A 16,811-nucleotide genomic window follows, 5' to 3' on the forward strand; every position below is an offset into this window, starting at 1 on the left:
ATTTGACCTTATATTCATTTAAAGTTTAGAAATCACAGTTGTATGCCTATGAAGGGTAGCATGGTGAGGTCACTGCAATTCTTGTTCTTTGGGGATGACTAAAACAGTGTTCCTTGCTTTTGTTAAATATTTACTAGCCCTACCCTCACTGAATTACCTGGGGTTTGTAAGCCCCATGATTGGAAGTTCTCATTTTTCCCCCTAATAAAATGTTTACAGAATGGCAGGGTAAACTCACTTTTCCCCCTTCATCTTTTACGGTATCTTGTAATGTGGTGGTGGTTACAATGGAAGGCAGACTGAGCTCACACAGTCCATCTGTTTCTGTAATGGAATCATAATTATAATCATCTTCATAATCTTAAACGTCATGAAATATGATAACCTATAGGCCATTAGTCCACAGACTCAAGAAGAATATCGATGATCATAATTTCATATTATGGAATGGTCCAAGATCTGCATTTTATGTAAAAAGGTGGTCTTTATGTGATTGTGGAAAAAAAATTATTGGGTGATTACGGATCTTGCTTTGCCATTCTTTTTCTTAGATCCCAGTAAGAATCTCAAATTTGTAGCTTTTATGAATTTTTCTTCTTGATGGTGCAGAAGAAAAAAGTGGTAGTTTGTGATTTTAAATTTAGATAAAAGTTGATCTTTTATCAGTTATTTTTATGGTTCCTCATAAGAAACAGAAATGATAGATTTGATTACAGTGCCTTTTTCCTTCTTATTTTGAAATTGTTCTTGAAGTGAAGCTTCTGAGAAAAGATAGTCCCAAAAGGCTAGGACGGGAAGAAATGAAAGGCCTAAGTATTTGTTTCTGAATAATGTAGAATAACCCTGAGTCTTTGAATGCTGTCCTTTCTTGCATTGTTTTAGCTAGTATTCTCTTCTAGTTAAAACTTCTTTATACCTAAAATAAGACCTTTGATGATCACGATGATCCCCTAACTTCAGAAGGTTCTTTTTGAATCATGAAAAGAAAGATTAATAAGGATAATACTTACAATCATACCAACTGTCTTTTGATTTGATAGTGTTTTATGGTTTTAAAATAGTATCTATATTGTATTATAACTAATATATAATATATATTTAACATATAAATATATATTATATATTAAATATGATTATATGTCTATATATTGTATATTTATAAATATATAAACATATTTTTTAATTCTCAGAATTCTCAAGAATTCTGTCACCTTCATAAGTGTAATGAAAATAACAGCCACCAATAGTATATATACTGCAGTGTATCACTGTGAGACACATTACACACATCTCAGGTAATCCTCTTAATAACCTTACAGGCCAGATACTACTTCCAAATGCAGAAACCAGTGCTTAGAGAAATTGTTAAATACATGAGATTTCAATCCAGGTATTTAGGTTCCAAATTCAGCATTCTGTTAGTTAGGTCATGGTTGCTGCAGTGTAATTTGGAAAACAACATATGGGACTGTTTGGGGATGACATAGGAAGTACTCAGCAAACCCTGATTTTTAGACCAAGGAAAACAATGGGTATTTATGGTACAAGCATTGAATATACTTTCAGATATATCACTAACCTAACAGAGGTTTTGTGTTTTTAATTTAGATGTACTGCAGGATGCCAGGTCTGCCAGAATTTAATCAGGTAAGACCTAGATAAATAAGATTTCTGTTAATATTTAGGCGCTTGGTTTAAAACTTATTGAGACAGCTCTCTTACAACTTGAATGGACTCAGTGAAAGGGCTTTATTGGTGTGTCCTATTTACCTTGCCAAAGGAAGATTTTTGTTTGTTTGTTTAGATTTTATTTATTTATTTATTTATTTGAAATCGAGAGCACGAGCTAGGGGGTAGGGCAGAGGTAGAGGGAGAAAAAAGCAGGCTCTCCCCACCCGGATCGGGGACCCTGGGATCACGACCTGAGCTGGAGGCAGACACTTAACTGACCGAGCTGCCCAGGTGCCCCTCCAAGGGAAGTTTAAAAAAGAGATGTGGGAATTTTTTGAAGGATGGTGATTATTTGAATGCAATAGATTGATTACTTAAATTACCGAGACATGTAAATGGCAAGGGCCTTTGGCAAGAGCTTCTACCAACTGAAATACTTATAAAGCATCGCATTTTCATTTGCTTATGTTCTATTTTATTTGTCTGTTTGAGAGAGTGAGAGAGTATGAGCGGTGGGGAGGGGGCCGAGGGGCAGAGGCAGAGGGAGAGGGAGAGAGGATGTCGCAGGCTCCACACTCAGTGCAGAGTCTGAAGCGGGGCTCCATCTCAGCACTCTGAGACCACGACCTGAGCCAGCGTCAAGAGTCAGACACAGCTGGGCCACCCGGCTGCCCCTCTATTGTATTTGGGTCACAAAGATGGTTTGTTCCTGTAGAGCACTGTGTTTGACCTATGGTTTGTGATCATACCAAGCTCTATTTCTGACACCAGTTTTGACATGTGTGTGTTTTTTCCCAACACACCACCAGGTAATTAACTAGATTCTGCCAGCGTCTACATGGAGATAGCATCAGTTCCCATGGGTTAAGAGCCTAGTCACACTAGACTACCCTTCCTCCCCCTAGGTCAGGGGCCAGTCACAAGTCCACGTTATCACCTGTGCTTCTGACTGATAGGCTAGAGATCAGAGGTTCCCAAGAACTCTTCCATGGGTTCAGTTAGTGTGCTAGCTGGGCTCCCAGATCCCAGAGAAACATTTGCTTACAGTTTCTTAAAAAGGATGTTATAAAAGATAAACAGCCAGATGGAAGAGATGCATAAGGCCAGCTGTGTGCGAAGGGGCTGAGCTCTTTCTCAGCAAGCCACTCTTCTAGCACACCCACCCCCCCAACCCCCAATCACCAACCTGAAGTCTCTGAATGCCATCCTTTTGGGGTTTTATGGAGGCTTCATTATGTAGGTAGGATTGGCTGAGTCATTGGCCATTGGTGGTTGATTCTGGTTGAATCATTGTCATTCATGGTTGATTCAACCTTCAGCATCTTTATCTTTCTTAGCAGTTAGGAGATCTCAAGGGTTTTGGGCATCTGTGCCAGAAACGTAGGGTAAAGACCAAGTCTGTGTTTATTATAAATCATAATACATAACCTCATGGACAGAAATAACTCCAGCAGATTACAAATATTAGTGGTGATTTGCATTTTATTTTATTTATTTTTTTAAAAAGATTTTATTTATTTATTTGACAGGCAGAGATTACAAGTAGGCAGAGAGGCAGACAGAGAGGGGGGGGGGGGAAGCAGGCTCCCCGCTGATGCGGGGCTCGATCCCAGGACTCTGGGACCATGACCTGAGCCTAAGGCAGAGGCTTTAACCCACTGAGCCACCCAGGCGCCCCGTGATTTGCATTTTAAACTACATGTTAGTAACTGGTTTTACCTTTCTCTTTTGTTAATGGAGGAAAATGAAAATTTCCTTAATTTTGGTCCTAGTTCACCTTATGGATTGGCTCAATGTTAAATTTATTTTTGTAAAAGAAAAAATCTGGAATCCCAAGTTTGGCAAATCATGGGGAAAGGAAAACACCATCATCCACAGATGGAGGTGTAGAGGAAGGATAAGGTTGCTGGGTGTATTGGTCTGCTCAGGCTGCCGTAATAGACGACCACAGACTGGGTGGTTTAAACAATAACAGTTTTATCTCAGAGCTGTGTAAGTCTAAGATCGAGGTGCCATCAGAGTTGGTTTCTGATGAGGCCTCTCTTATTCTGCAGGAAGCTGTGTCTTCACATGGCCTTTGCTCTGTACCCTGATAGAGTTCTTGTGTCTCCTTCTCTTTTATAGACACTATCCCTATCAGGTTAGAGTCCCACCTCCAAGACCTCATTTCAACTATTACTGCCTTGTAGGCTCTGTCTCCAGACATAGGCACACGGGGGATTAGGATTTCAAAATAACAGATTCTGGGTGACTCGATTCATTTCCTCACACTGAATGAAGCTTTTCCATTTGACTAACCTCTTTTACCTTTCCTCCAATTATTTTTTATTTTTACTTTTTAGTAATTTACAATTTGCTAAAATTGAAAGCAAGTATAAGACTATATTGAAAAGAAGTGAAAAGGCTACGTTTACTCCTTCTGCTTCCTACTTTATTCTCCAGAACATTTCCCGGGCAATATTTTCCCAACTTTGCAATCTTCAGAGGTAACGAATATGAATGATACTAGAAAAACATCTATTTCACACTATCCAGAAATTAAAAGTTGTCGAAACTTATCATTTTGGAACAAAGCTAAGACCTTTTTTCATGTGGAGGGTGAAATATCCTGGGGTAGTTACTGAGCAGTCTGTCCTAGCCATTTCTGGTGTCATTTCTGTTATACAACAAATTCCCATGTTTGTGGCTCTGTTTCTAAGCTTTTTTCTTTTAGTGCCTTTGATCTACTTCTTTTCCTGGTAAATGCAACTGTTCTTCATTATTACAGTTTTGTAATGTATCTTAATATCTGACAGGGCGAGTCCTCTGCACTTTATTTTTTTTTAATACCAGCTTACTCTTTTAGACAACTTGCACATTCGTATGAATATTAGAATCGCTTTGTCAGATTCTCTGAAAAATTCTTTTAAGATTTTGATGGGTATTTTGTAGAATTTATTAAAATAATTTGGGAGGGATTTGGCATTTGGCAGCTTTACAGAGTTGGTTCTCAAGGTAAACTTTTAGTTAGTGATGTATAATTTGGAACTTCTGAAAGTTTTAATTCTAAAAGGATGGGACATGGATGCTTTAAAAAAAATTAGGGGTAATTGGTTTCTTCTATGGGGTCATCATGCCGCAATTTAATGACCTGGTAAAAACTGGAATGAACCTGTATTGATTCAAGTGAAATGGATTAGGCTCGAAAAATACTTAGAGCAAAGAGGGTTCAAACTGAAAAATGGTCCTTTGCAAGGTCAGTGACTTATCTTTCCAGGTGTGAATTAGGGTTGCCTGCAGTCGTTCATGTTCTGTTTAGAAAAACTCACAGGGAAGTGAATCATTCAGCTTATGAATAGATGTTTTTCCTTTTTGAAGACTATCGCTCATTCTGAAAGATAAGCAGGTGATACATTTCTCTCTAGCAGATTCTGATTATGTGTGTTCTGTGAATTTGAGATTATTACTCCAGCCTTTGAGTCAGGGGCCCTCCATATACAACTCCGAAATGGTCCTCTGACTTCTTGTTGTCATCCTGTTTCCTTGCTTAGTTGAACCCCATAACTTGTACACGTTTTTATGTTGCTTTTCACACATACACATACAAAAAAGCCTGAATCACTCAAAAAGCTGAATAACTTCTTTACATATAATAGATATATGAAAGTTCTACATGCTCAAATTTTAATTTTTCTTCCTGATTTTTTAAATTAATGAAACAGGAGAAGGTTATTGTCCTGTCACCAGTATGATGATTGTTATAGTTAGTTTTTATATAGTTTTACTTATTTAATTTATTTACCTTTTTAAAGATTTTATTTATTTATTTGTAAGAGAGAGATCACAAGCAGACAGAGGCAGGCAGAGAGAGAGAGAGGGAAGCAGGCTCCTGCTGAGCAGAGAGCCCGATGCCGGCCTCGATCTCAGGACCCTGAGATCATGACCTGAGCCGAAGGCAGCGGCTTAACCCACTGAGCCACCCAGGCGCCCATTTTTTATATAGTTTTAGTTTCAAAGAGATTTAACCCTCTAATTTGCTTCGTTTTGTTACACAATAGAAATTATGGCCATGTATCGAAAATAATTTTTAAAACTTTATTTGCAGGAACATTTATTAAATATTCCTTGGTAATTATATCGCCTATATTTATTATTTAATTTATATTCATAGTCAAGCCTCGTATATGGCTATTTTCTTGTGGCAGCTCTGTATTTATTCTCTGAAGTTGAATGTTTTTCAGCATTAATGTTCTTTCCTTTTGATGTACATATTATGTTTTACATGAAAACATTTTCTGAGTCTCCTTAAGTATTGTACGTTAGAGATTTTTAGTTTTTTTTCTTAACAGTCTTGTTGAGATATAATTGATATGAAATAAACCGCACGTATTTAAAATGTACAATTTGATTTTTTTTTTTACCATCTTAACCCTTTTAAGTGTATAGTTCAGTGGTGTTAAGTATATTTCTGTTGTTGTACAATAGAACTTTTTCATCTTGCAAAACAGAAATTCTGTGTCCATTAAACAATAACTCCCCGTTGGCTGCTCCTTCCAGTCCCTGGCCACCACCATTCTACTGTCTGTCTCCTTGGATTTAACTACTCTAGGTACCTCAAATAAGTGGAATCCTACAGTACTTGTTTTATGACTGATTCATTTCATTTAGCATAATATCCTCAAGATTTATCCCTATTGTAGCGTATTACAGGTTTCTTCCCTTTTTAAGACTGAATAATATATATATATATATATATATATATATATATATATATATATATATATATATATACCATGTTTTGTTTACCCATTCATCTGGATAAACTTGGTATTATGAATAATACTTTATAATACTTACATGAACAATGGACACTTGGTATTATGAATAATGCTTTATAATGCTTACATGAACATGGGTGTGCACAAGATTTTTAGCATTTTTTTTTTAAACATTCACTAGATGATTTTAAGGTGCACCTAAGGGCGAGGCCCACTGAGGGGGTTTCAAAACTCAGAAGATAACCTAGTGATATTAAATCTAATCTAAATCTTATGTGAGGTTTTAAAAAAATTGTCATATATGCCATCTGTATATTACCTTAGGAAAGTGTAGAAACATTACACCTGCTTTCTGTTTTGACATTGTGTGTTTTCTATTCTGAAACTGGTTTTCATCCCATATTTAAGGTGTTACTGTGGGCGACTGATTGGAGACCATCAGGGGATAGATTATTCCTGGGCCATCTCAGCTGCCAACGGTAATGAAAATGAACAATGGTCTGTTGAAAAGCATACGACAAAAAGCCCTACAGACACATTTGGCACTATTAATTTTCAAGATGGAGAGCACACCCACCACGCCAAGGTTTGCTAATAACTCACATTATTTTTGCTTGTTTTTAACAGAGGATAACCTCCAAATGTTTCTGCAAATCTTCTCTCCAAGTGTAGATGATCAGATAACTGAGTTTTATTGCAAAAATTATCTGTGTTATTGACCTCTTTGTGAAAATGACCTGACCCGTCTCTCTCCTTTCTGTCTGAGGGACATGGGACCTTTCCCGGGTGTGGTGTGGCAAGCTTTTTATTTGACCCGTTTTAGCAAGCTTATGCCTTCTCTATGGGGAATAGCTTATAGCTCTTGAGACAGTTGCAAAAGGGCTGTCCTTTTGTTAAGGAATGGAGGAAAGTCCCTGCCAAAGGCATGGTTTTAGCTGAAGCAAGGGCGTAGCCATCACTAGTACCTTGTGGCTGTTCCTGCCTGCTATGTCCTTATGATGATTGTCCGTAGGCTTTCCAGGCCAGTTTTGTTCCTGTCCCTAATAAGATAATTTTGCATGTAATTTGCATAATACTTAAGGGTCAGGTATCTCTGAGGTGTTTTTTCTTGAGCTTATTAATCACCTGCTGCTTTTTCGGTGTCCACTCCAGGAAAGCTTAGAATCAGCTGTGCCCTGGAGTGTGACCATCAGTTGGATGGATTTGAAACAACAGTTCTTAAGAATGCAATCATAATCAAGTTTTGTGATACAGTAATCTACACTTCCAGTTTTTAATTCTCTGTGTTTAGCTTTGTGTATTAGCTTTTTGTATTGGTGTTCTCTTTAGTTGGTGAGAAAACTGTCCTTATCTTCCTCTGTAATCTTTTTTAAAAGCTGACTCTCACATAACGCTGCATGTAATTTTCCCCTAAAGTTTTTGTCTTCTTCCTTTTGCTTTTATGTTGATTCATGATCCCCTTCATTTCCTCATTTTTTTCATCCACTTGACAAAGATTTATTAGGTGCTCATAATTTGCTATGCCCCAAAGAGCTTATGTTCCATGTACTAACTGCTTACAGTCTAGTGAGGGAAACAGGAGATAAATATACAATTACCCCGTGTAATTGTAGGGTGTGTATGGGGGTGCTCTGGCTGGGAATATAGGGTTCTTTGAGAAAATGGAAAGTGTAACTCCCGGTTTTCTGAGGCAGTGTGTGTGGGTCAAGGAAGCCATCGGGAAGTAGGGACAGCTAAGCTGAGATCAGAAAGGTGAGTGAGGTGTTTGATGCCAGCTGAGTTAGAGGACTAAGAACATTCTGGGCTTAGGGGAAGGCCAAGGGAGAATATGGTGCATACTGGAGAACGGAGAATATGGTGCATACTGGAGAACGGAGAATATGGTGCATACTGGAGAACTGAAAATACGGTTCAGTGGATCTCCTGATCACTCTAATGCTAATGCTTAGCATTAGATCCTGAATATCTGAATGAATTTTACTCGCTCTCTCAGAAGAGAAGAAGCTCCCTTTTATATGAAAGCCCAGAACTGTACTGCTTGCTCACTGTGATAAGCAGGAAAGCTGCGAGATCTGGTTACTCATTTCCCACCCAGCATTGTCCTTCCCAGCTTTATCCCTACCACCTCATTCCACAAAGGATTTGAGGGAAATCTATGTCTGAGTTCCTTATAAAGGAGGGGGCGGGGCAAGAAAGTCATTAACCTTCGGCACCATCTTGGCACCATCTTCCGTTGGCCTTTGGAAGAAAAGACTAGTGCTGATAATTTAGTTAATCGAGGTTGTTTATCTGACATCTCAAGGAGGAATATCTTCTAGGACTAAAAGGACTTTTAAATGAAAGAGAGGCACCTGAGAGAGAGTTGAGCTCAGTGGACACACGTCAGAGCTGTCTCCTCTGCCCTTATTCAAGATCTGGAGCAGCACAAACCATTTCTCAAAGGTCAACTTGTATTTTTTCCCATTACTTGAATATGTAATAAAGCCGTGGCAACTCATTTTCCTCACTTGCAAACTGAATCCTGATTATCCTTAGGTTCTATTATATTCTGTGATGGCTGTACCAACTCGATGTTCAGTCTAACATTTTAATAAAGGGATTATGTTTTAAGAATTTCAAAGGTAAATAGGCAATTGTTTTAAGTCACTAGTACATTCTGGAAGATAGGTGATGATTCTATTTGCCTTTGTATGAAGGTCTCGACCTGTGGTTCTTTATGGTATAGTTTCCTAATTCATGGTTTATTGTCCTTATTCCTATAAATCTGACTTGGTCTTGTTAGCTTATGCTTGAGGATGGCACACTCCTCTCATTATGATTTTAGGTCTGTATGTGGCTGCGTCTGTTGGGAAAAGAGAGCCATACACCGTGGTCTTGGGCAAAACACAAAATGATTCTGGTCTTACCTGCTGATTCAGATTTCTCTGATCTTTTCTTTGTGTTGCACTCCCTAGTCAAAAATATGACTCTTATGAAAAGTACTTATTTTGGAAAAATGATGGGCTAGTCCTATATAAAGGGAATGGTTAGAATTTAAATTTATAGCAAATATACATGCTCCTGGATCATAATTTGATTTAAATTATGGAAATGTATGAAATACTCAAGTCTATTAGAAGTCATGGTGATGTGTTTTTTAGAATATAGGTGAGGTTCGGTGGGTGAGGTCCAGAGCCCACCACCAAGAAAGAATTCTTGAGCCATCTTTGGTGCAAAATGGTGGTTTATTAAAGCACGAGGACAGGACCCTGTAGGCGGAAAGAGCTGAGGCACTGAGGCCCTGAGGTGTGGCATATATATATATATATATATATATATATATACATATATACATATATACATATGTATATATACATATATACATATATACATATATACATATACATACATATACATACATATACATATACATATACATACATATACATATATACATATATACATATACATATATACATATATACATATATACATATATATATATATATACATGTATATATATATATATATATATATACACACTAGGGAGTTGGGGTCATAAAAGGGAGGTTTCAAATGCAGAAGAGGACCTACAAGATAATGGAGGCCTTCCCATTGTAAGTTAAGGTTGTTTCCCCTCTAGCAATGTATTAGCATTACAATAGTTGGGAGAGCCCTGGAAGAATGTCACACACATCCCACACAGGGGTGGGGTGGGGGTGGGGTCAGCTTGTGCTTTGTCTTCAGCTAACTTCCTGCTCCCTCATCAATAACATGTATGAAAAACCCCACTTCACCTATTTCTAAAAGCTTTTTAAAAAAATGGGTTTCCTAGAGTAGTGGTTTTTGCCAGTTTGAAGCATTTCTGCCTCATCTCAGACCTTCTGGAGAACATTGGTGGGCCAACCCTGAGAGTCAGAGGAAGCCTTCCTACCGTGACTTGCAATTCCCAGAAGGAACTTACAGGGGGTGTGGGATCCTTTCAAAGTAAATGTTTCCATTATACAAAGATGAACTTTTAAAGAAATTTCAGACACTTCCTTTTAATTTTTGGCCATTTCAGTGGCCCTGCTGTGTGCTCATTGTTACTGGCATGTAGTTTTTCCTATTTTATGTACATGTGTCTGTGCATATTTTCCAGTATATTAGGACTTCTTATGATACAAAGTTGGATCATCTGTTACATTTAATGTTGAAAGAGTGGAAGATGGAACTGCCAAAGCTGGTGATCTCTGTCCATGGGGGCATCCAGAACTTCAAGATGCCCTCCAAACTTAAAGAGATCTTCAGCCATGGTTTGGTCAAAGCTGCAGAGACAACAGGAGCGTGGATAATAACAGAAGGCATTAATACTGGTAAAGTGCATTCCCTGCTTCACTTAAAAAAAAAAAAATCCCTCTTTATAACTGAATCTGGTAAGTGTGGCTCCCAATCTCTGCTGTGCAGAGCTCCCAGGAGACATGGTGACATGCGCAAGAAAGACAAAAAGCGTAATGACTAGGAAAGAACCCAGAACAGTCATAGACCTTTCCTGGAATGCATTTTTGCCATTGTTAAATTATGCTATTTTAACACAACTTTGGGTAAACTTCTGGCGAGGAAGATAGTCTTTTCCTGAACTTAAACCATGGTGAGGTTTGAAAGGATGCGGAATCCTTCAAGTATGGAGTATGTGGGCTGGGGCGTCAGGTTCAACAACAGAAATACAACCGAGTAAATCTGAAGATCGGTTGGCTTTATTAAGCAATTTATGAATTAAGCAGCAACCTATTCAAGTAAAGAGATGCTCACCGGTTTAAGAAATGGAAGGTTTTTATAGGAAGGGGAGTGGGCCAAGGAAGTTATTAGCAAAAGAAAAGGAAGGATTGTTACAAGGAAGGTCCTCTTCCTTCAAGGGGAATGGCAGGGGGTCTAATCGTGCAGATTACCTCATCTTCCTTTGTTGGGTGGAGGGGGGAAGGTTGGGATGAGGAGAGTTCTTGTGACCGATTACCTCGTTGGTACTGATCAGAAATTTTCCAAATGAAAGGTTAAGACTACATTTCTGGGGGAGGTTGGAACTACAATTAGGTTAGATTAGGTATTAAGCCCCAGTCTGATAACTTGGCATAAGTGATTCCATTTTGGCCCCATGGTGTCCCTTTTTAAGAACATAGCCTTTATTTTACGTACTGCTCGTGTGTGTGTGTGTGTGTGTGTGTATGTGTGTGTTTTAAGTGAAGACCGATTAAGGAATACAAATACAACAGTGTGAAGACTATTAAAATAGTTCATATAAACAAAAGAAATGAGAAATGAGACATACTAGGAGCTTTCTTAAGCAATAATCGGGATCTGACCCCATACAACCACAGCTCCTTGGGGCCTGACTGCTCAGGAAGGGACATCAGCAGCAGAATCCCCTGGAGCTTGCTGGGAATCTCAGATACTTCCCAGATCTCAGATACTTCCCAGACCAGCAGGACCAGGATCTGCATGTTGACAACACCCCCGGGTGATTCTTACACACATTTCAGTTTGAGACTTGTCACTTAGCAGCTTCTGCCTGTTCTTGAGCTGCTCCTCAACTGTTGTTGAACATTATCTGGCACGAAAGTTTGACATTTAATTGGATGCCAGAAGCCTTATGTATAAAGCATTTGGATAGATGCTGTGGATGAAAAATAAGTAAGATACCGGCCCTGGGTTTAGTGACAAGGTGGACTGTGATAAGAGTGAGCAACTAAGCACCATCAGTGCTGACTGGGTCATGGTTGAGGTACAGAGCACGTGTTGGGAATATAAGGAAGAGGAAGACACCTCCCACTTCCTCCTGAGGGCACCCAAGGAGGCATGGAGAAGGATATAGCACTTGCTGTTGGCCTTGAAGGAAGGGTAGGAAGGATCCTCCTAGACAGAGGTGGCAGTTCAAGGCCAGCCACACAGCTGGAGGTGAAGGCACAGGTAGAAAGAGGCAATAAGGCTACAGGTTGGATGTGCCCGTGGCAGAGGACAGGGACATGGGAGACGGAGCCAGACTGGGTGCCCTGCTGATGGGACTGAGGTTTTATTTTCTGTATAGCCTGGGGCCTCAAAGGAATTTAGACAGGAAAATGCATAGGAAATGATGCAGTCAGACTGGTTTTATAGAGAGTCTCAGTAGACAGTATGTACTAGGCCCACATGTGGGATGCCGAAGTGCATCCACCAGCCCCACCGTGCCGGTAGCCCAGGCCAGACCAAGGGAGTCCCGATCTCTACTGCCGCGTATGGCGGCATAGCTGATGCTGATACTCGCCGGTGCTCCCCATCCCCGATTCTAGAAAATGGCTCTGGGAAAAGTGCAAAAGATAGGGAGGGTTGGAAGATGGCAGAGAGGGGGAATGATGAGGCGCTGCGCGTCAGATGGTTGCGGCAGGTAGAGAGTGTGTGTGTGTGCGCGCGCGTGTGTGCGTGTGTACGTGTGTGTCTGTGCTAATGACACATACAGGACCCGGACTATAGATAACAAGGGTCAGTGGCGCAGTGCAGTGTTGTCATTAAAAGGCAGATGGAGCCCATTTCAAAGCCACATACGGCAGGATTCTAACAATATGACATCCTGGAAAAGGCGAAACTGGAGACAGGGAAACGATCAGTGGTTGCCAGGGCTGGTGGCAGGGGGTGAATAAGCGGAACACAGAGGACTTTTAGGGCCGTGAATCTGTTCTGTTTGATTGACAGCGACGGGTATAGATCATTATGTATTTGTTCACACCTGTGGAATCTACAGCCCCCATCCCAACATAAACTGTGGTCTTTGGGTGAGAATGATGTGTCAGTGTGGGTTCATCAGCTGTGACAAATGTACCATGGGGGGAGGTGTTTAGATTAGGGGTACAAAGGAAGTCTGTACTACTGGCTCAGTTTTATGTAAACCTGAGCCTAAAATTGTTTTAGAAATAATGTCTGTTTAAAAAAGAAAAGTCAAATATCCTGGATTGGAATACAAGCTCTACAAATTACCAACTCTATAACATTGGGCTAATTATGTAACTTCTTTATGACTCAATTCTTGCCTTTAAAATAGATTAAAGTTTCTACTTAAAGAGTAAATACCTGTGAAACACCTAAAAAAAAAAAAAAAAGCACCTGGTGCATTTTAAGTGTTTGATCAATGCTGGCTATTATTATTATTATTGCTATTAATTCTAGAAGGTCAAATATGAATGCATTAGTTCTGGAATATTTATGTCTATAAACCTATTAACTTAATTTGCTTCCATGAAGCAGGGCCATTTCTGTAGGATGTTCTGCTGGGACAGTTGAGAAGGTTAGAGGAAAAAAAACATATTTAGAACATTCATGTTGGCATCACAGGGCTTTCTGGTCAGTGAAAACTAGGGGCAGAACTGAGGTTGTAAGCCAAAATTGCCCAAAGGGAGAGGAGAATTGTTTAGGTAAAGAGGTGAGTGATAGGAGAAAGAGGTGTTAAAAGAGAACAGGAAGCCAGGATATCAGAAATTCATTCCACTGCCCTAGCAACTTTCCCTAAGAATGGTCCTTTGCATATACCCATGCCCATTTGTCTCTTTCCAGCAATCACACCAGTGTTTTGCATGATTTGCATGTTAAAGTTTGATCTCTGTTGTTCATAGGTGTGTCCAAACATGTTGGGGATGCCCTGAAAGCCCATTCCTTCCAGTCCTTGAGAAAAATCTGGACAGTTGGAATCCCTCCATGGGGCGTCATTGAGAACCAGAGAGACCTTATTGGAAAAGATGTAAGTGGGCATCCCATTCACAGCCAAAGGCAACGAATGTGTATCTAACTGCCAACTCAGCGCTATCCCTGGGTTTCTTCCTTTCTTTCTTGTTTTTTTTTTTTTTTTTAAAGATTTTATTTATGTATTTGACAGACAGAAATCACAAGTAGGCAGAGAGAGAGGAGGAAGAAGGCTCCCTGCTGAGCAGGGAGCCCGATGCGGGGCTCGATCCCAGGATCCTGGGATCATGACCTGAGCCAAAGGCAGAGGCTTTAACCCACTGAGCCACCCAGGCGCCCTAACGCTATACCTGGGTTTCTAGAAGGTATCTCAATGTAGTATACCCAAGTCAACTTTCGTCTTCCTACTTGGCCTATCTTAGAAAATGATCTTATCCTTGCAGTTGTTGAAGCCAAAAACCTCAGACTAATCCTGGAATGATCTGTCTCAATACCTCAAACGTAATCCATCAGTAAATTATCTCAGCTTCACTTTAAATATAAAAATATACCTGGAATGATCTCTTTCACTACCCCACTGTAACTGAGCAGGTCCAAACCACCATCATCTGACCCCTGGACGATTGTAGTAATAAGCCTTCCTTTCTCTTGTGCTTCTCACTTCTTGTCATCTAATCTCAACACAGTAGCCAAAATGATTCTTCTAAAATATAAATCAGATCATGCTATTCCCCTATGAAAAACCCTTCAATGGCTCCTGTCTTGCTGAGAGTAATGGTCGAGTTTCTTGTCGTGGTGTGTCTGATAAAACAAGGACCATTCATGAACTGACCCTTCTCTTTCCTTATCTTGTACTGCTCTCTGCTTTATTCATTCCTGTGTATTGATTCTTTGATCCTGGTTTTTTTTCTAAATAAGGAACAGACTTGTCTAGGTCTGTGTATAAGAATAGTGTGTGTGTGTGTGTGTATTTTAAGGTTTTATTTATTTATTTGACAGACAGAGATCACAAGCAGGCAGAGAGGCAGGCAGAGAGAGAGGAGGAAGCAGGCTCCCTGCCAAGCAGAGAGCCCAATGCAGGGCTCGATCCCAGGACCCTGGGATCATGACCGGAGCTGAAGGCAGAGGCTTTAACCCACTGAGCCACTCAGGCGCCCCAATAGTGTATATTTTTGGTGAAAATTACCAAAGGTATGAAGAGGAAGTATAACCACCATTAATATCTTGGTGTGTAGAATTTTTTCTACATATGTGTACGTATGTATAATAAAAAAATTTACATAAAAAAGTAGTAACAGAAACCCATCAAGGTAAATCTGTTTTTTATTTTTATTTGTTTTTGTGGATTGTTCTTTGGATTAACTATTTAACAGTTACTTCTCTATATCAATTAGCATAGACATGTGTATGGTTTAACTTTCATTTTGGAAAATCTCACACACATTAAGGAGTAGAGAGATTAAAATAATGAAATCCTGTGTACCCATCTCCCAGCTTCAGCAATTATGAAATTAGACCAGTTTTGTCTCCTCTCTTCTTTATCCATTCCCCACCTCTTCACTCCAATATTTTGAAGCAAATTCCAGACATCACATAGTGTCTCTGCTAAATATTTTAACCAGTATTTCTAATTTAGCAATTGATTTACCAATACTTTGCTATTTCTTTTTTTTTTTTTTTAAAGATTTTATTTATTTGACAGAGATCACAAGTAGGTATAGAGGCAGGTAGAGAGAGAGAGAGGAGGAAGCAGGCTCCCCGCTGAGCGGAGAGCCCAATGCAGGGCTCAATCCCAGGACCCTGGGATCATGACCTGAACCGAAGGCAGAGGCTTTAACCCACTGAGCCACCCAGGTGCCCCTACTTTGCTATTTCTAAATACCAATAAGTAGATATTTCTGAAATATATGGACAATTAAAAATATATAAAGACATTGCCATTTTCATGCCTAAAAAATTAAAAATTAATTCCTAAATATCAACAAATAGCTAGTCTATTTTCAATGTTCTGGTTGTGTTTAATTCCTTTTTAAAAAAAATATTTATTTACTTGAAGGAGTGAGAGACGAAGAAAGAGAGAGAGTGCAAGTAGGTAGGAGGGCAGAGGGACAAGCAGAGTCCGTGCTGAGCAGGGAGCCCAACGCCTGGCTTGATCCCAGGACCTGAGCTAAAGGCAGATGTTTAACCAATTGAGCCTCCCAGGTACCCTAGTTGTTTGCTTTCATTATCCAGAAAAGTTTCCTGTATTGTGATGGGTTGAGATGTCTCCTGAGTCACTTTCAGTCTTTTTTTTTTTTTTTTTAAATTGTTGTTAGAGAAGGAGAGGAAGAGGAGCTGAGGACAGAGGGAATCCCAAGCAGGCTCCATGCCTAGCATGAAGCCCGATGCAAGGCTGATCTCATGACCCTGAGATCATGACCTGAGCTGAAATCAAGAGTTGGATTTCAGCTGGCTGAGCTACGCAGGTGCCCTGCAGTCATTTATTTGACAGAGATCACAAGTAGGCAGAGAGGCAGGAAGGGAAGCAGGCTCCCTGCTGAGCAGAGAGCCCCATGTGGGGCTTGATCCCAGGACCCTGGGATCATGACCCGAGCCGAAGGCAGAGGCTTTAACCCACTGAGCCACCCAGGTGCCCACCACCACCCCCCACCCCCCGCAGTCATTTTTAACCTATGGATTGTCCCTCCTTCTCTCCCTCTCTCTCTCTCTCTTTTTTTTTTT

General features: G+C 39.9%; 1 protein-coding gene across 1 annotated transcript in view; it reads left to right on the forward strand.

Annotated features, from left to right (window-relative positions):
* TRPM6 (transient receptor potential cation channel subfamily M member 6) overlaps positions 1-16,811 on the forward strand; it is a 174,686-nt gene that overhangs the window by 56,452 nt on the left and 101,423 nt on the right. The window contains exons 3-6 of the mRNA XM_045085383.1: positions 1,609-1,647; positions 6,837-7,014; positions 10,549-10,762; positions 14,024-14,148. Of these exons, the coding sequence (XP_044941318.1) occupies positions 1,609-1,647; positions 6,837-7,014; positions 10,549-10,762; positions 14,024-14,148 (556 nt within the window). The remainder of the gene's footprint in view (positions 1-1,608; positions 1,648-6,836; positions 7,015-10,548; positions 10,763-14,023; positions 14,149-16,811) is intronic.

This window comes from Mustela putorius, unplaced genomic scaffold (genome assembly GCF_011764305.1).
Source record: "Mustela putorius furo isolate JIRA1106 unplaced genomic scaffold, ASM1176430v1.1 tig00000854_pilon_pilon_pilon, whole genome shotgun sequence".
NCBI classification, from domain to species: domain Eukaryota; kingdom Metazoa; phylum Chordata; class Mammalia; order Carnivora; family Mustelidae; genus Mustela; species Mustela putorius.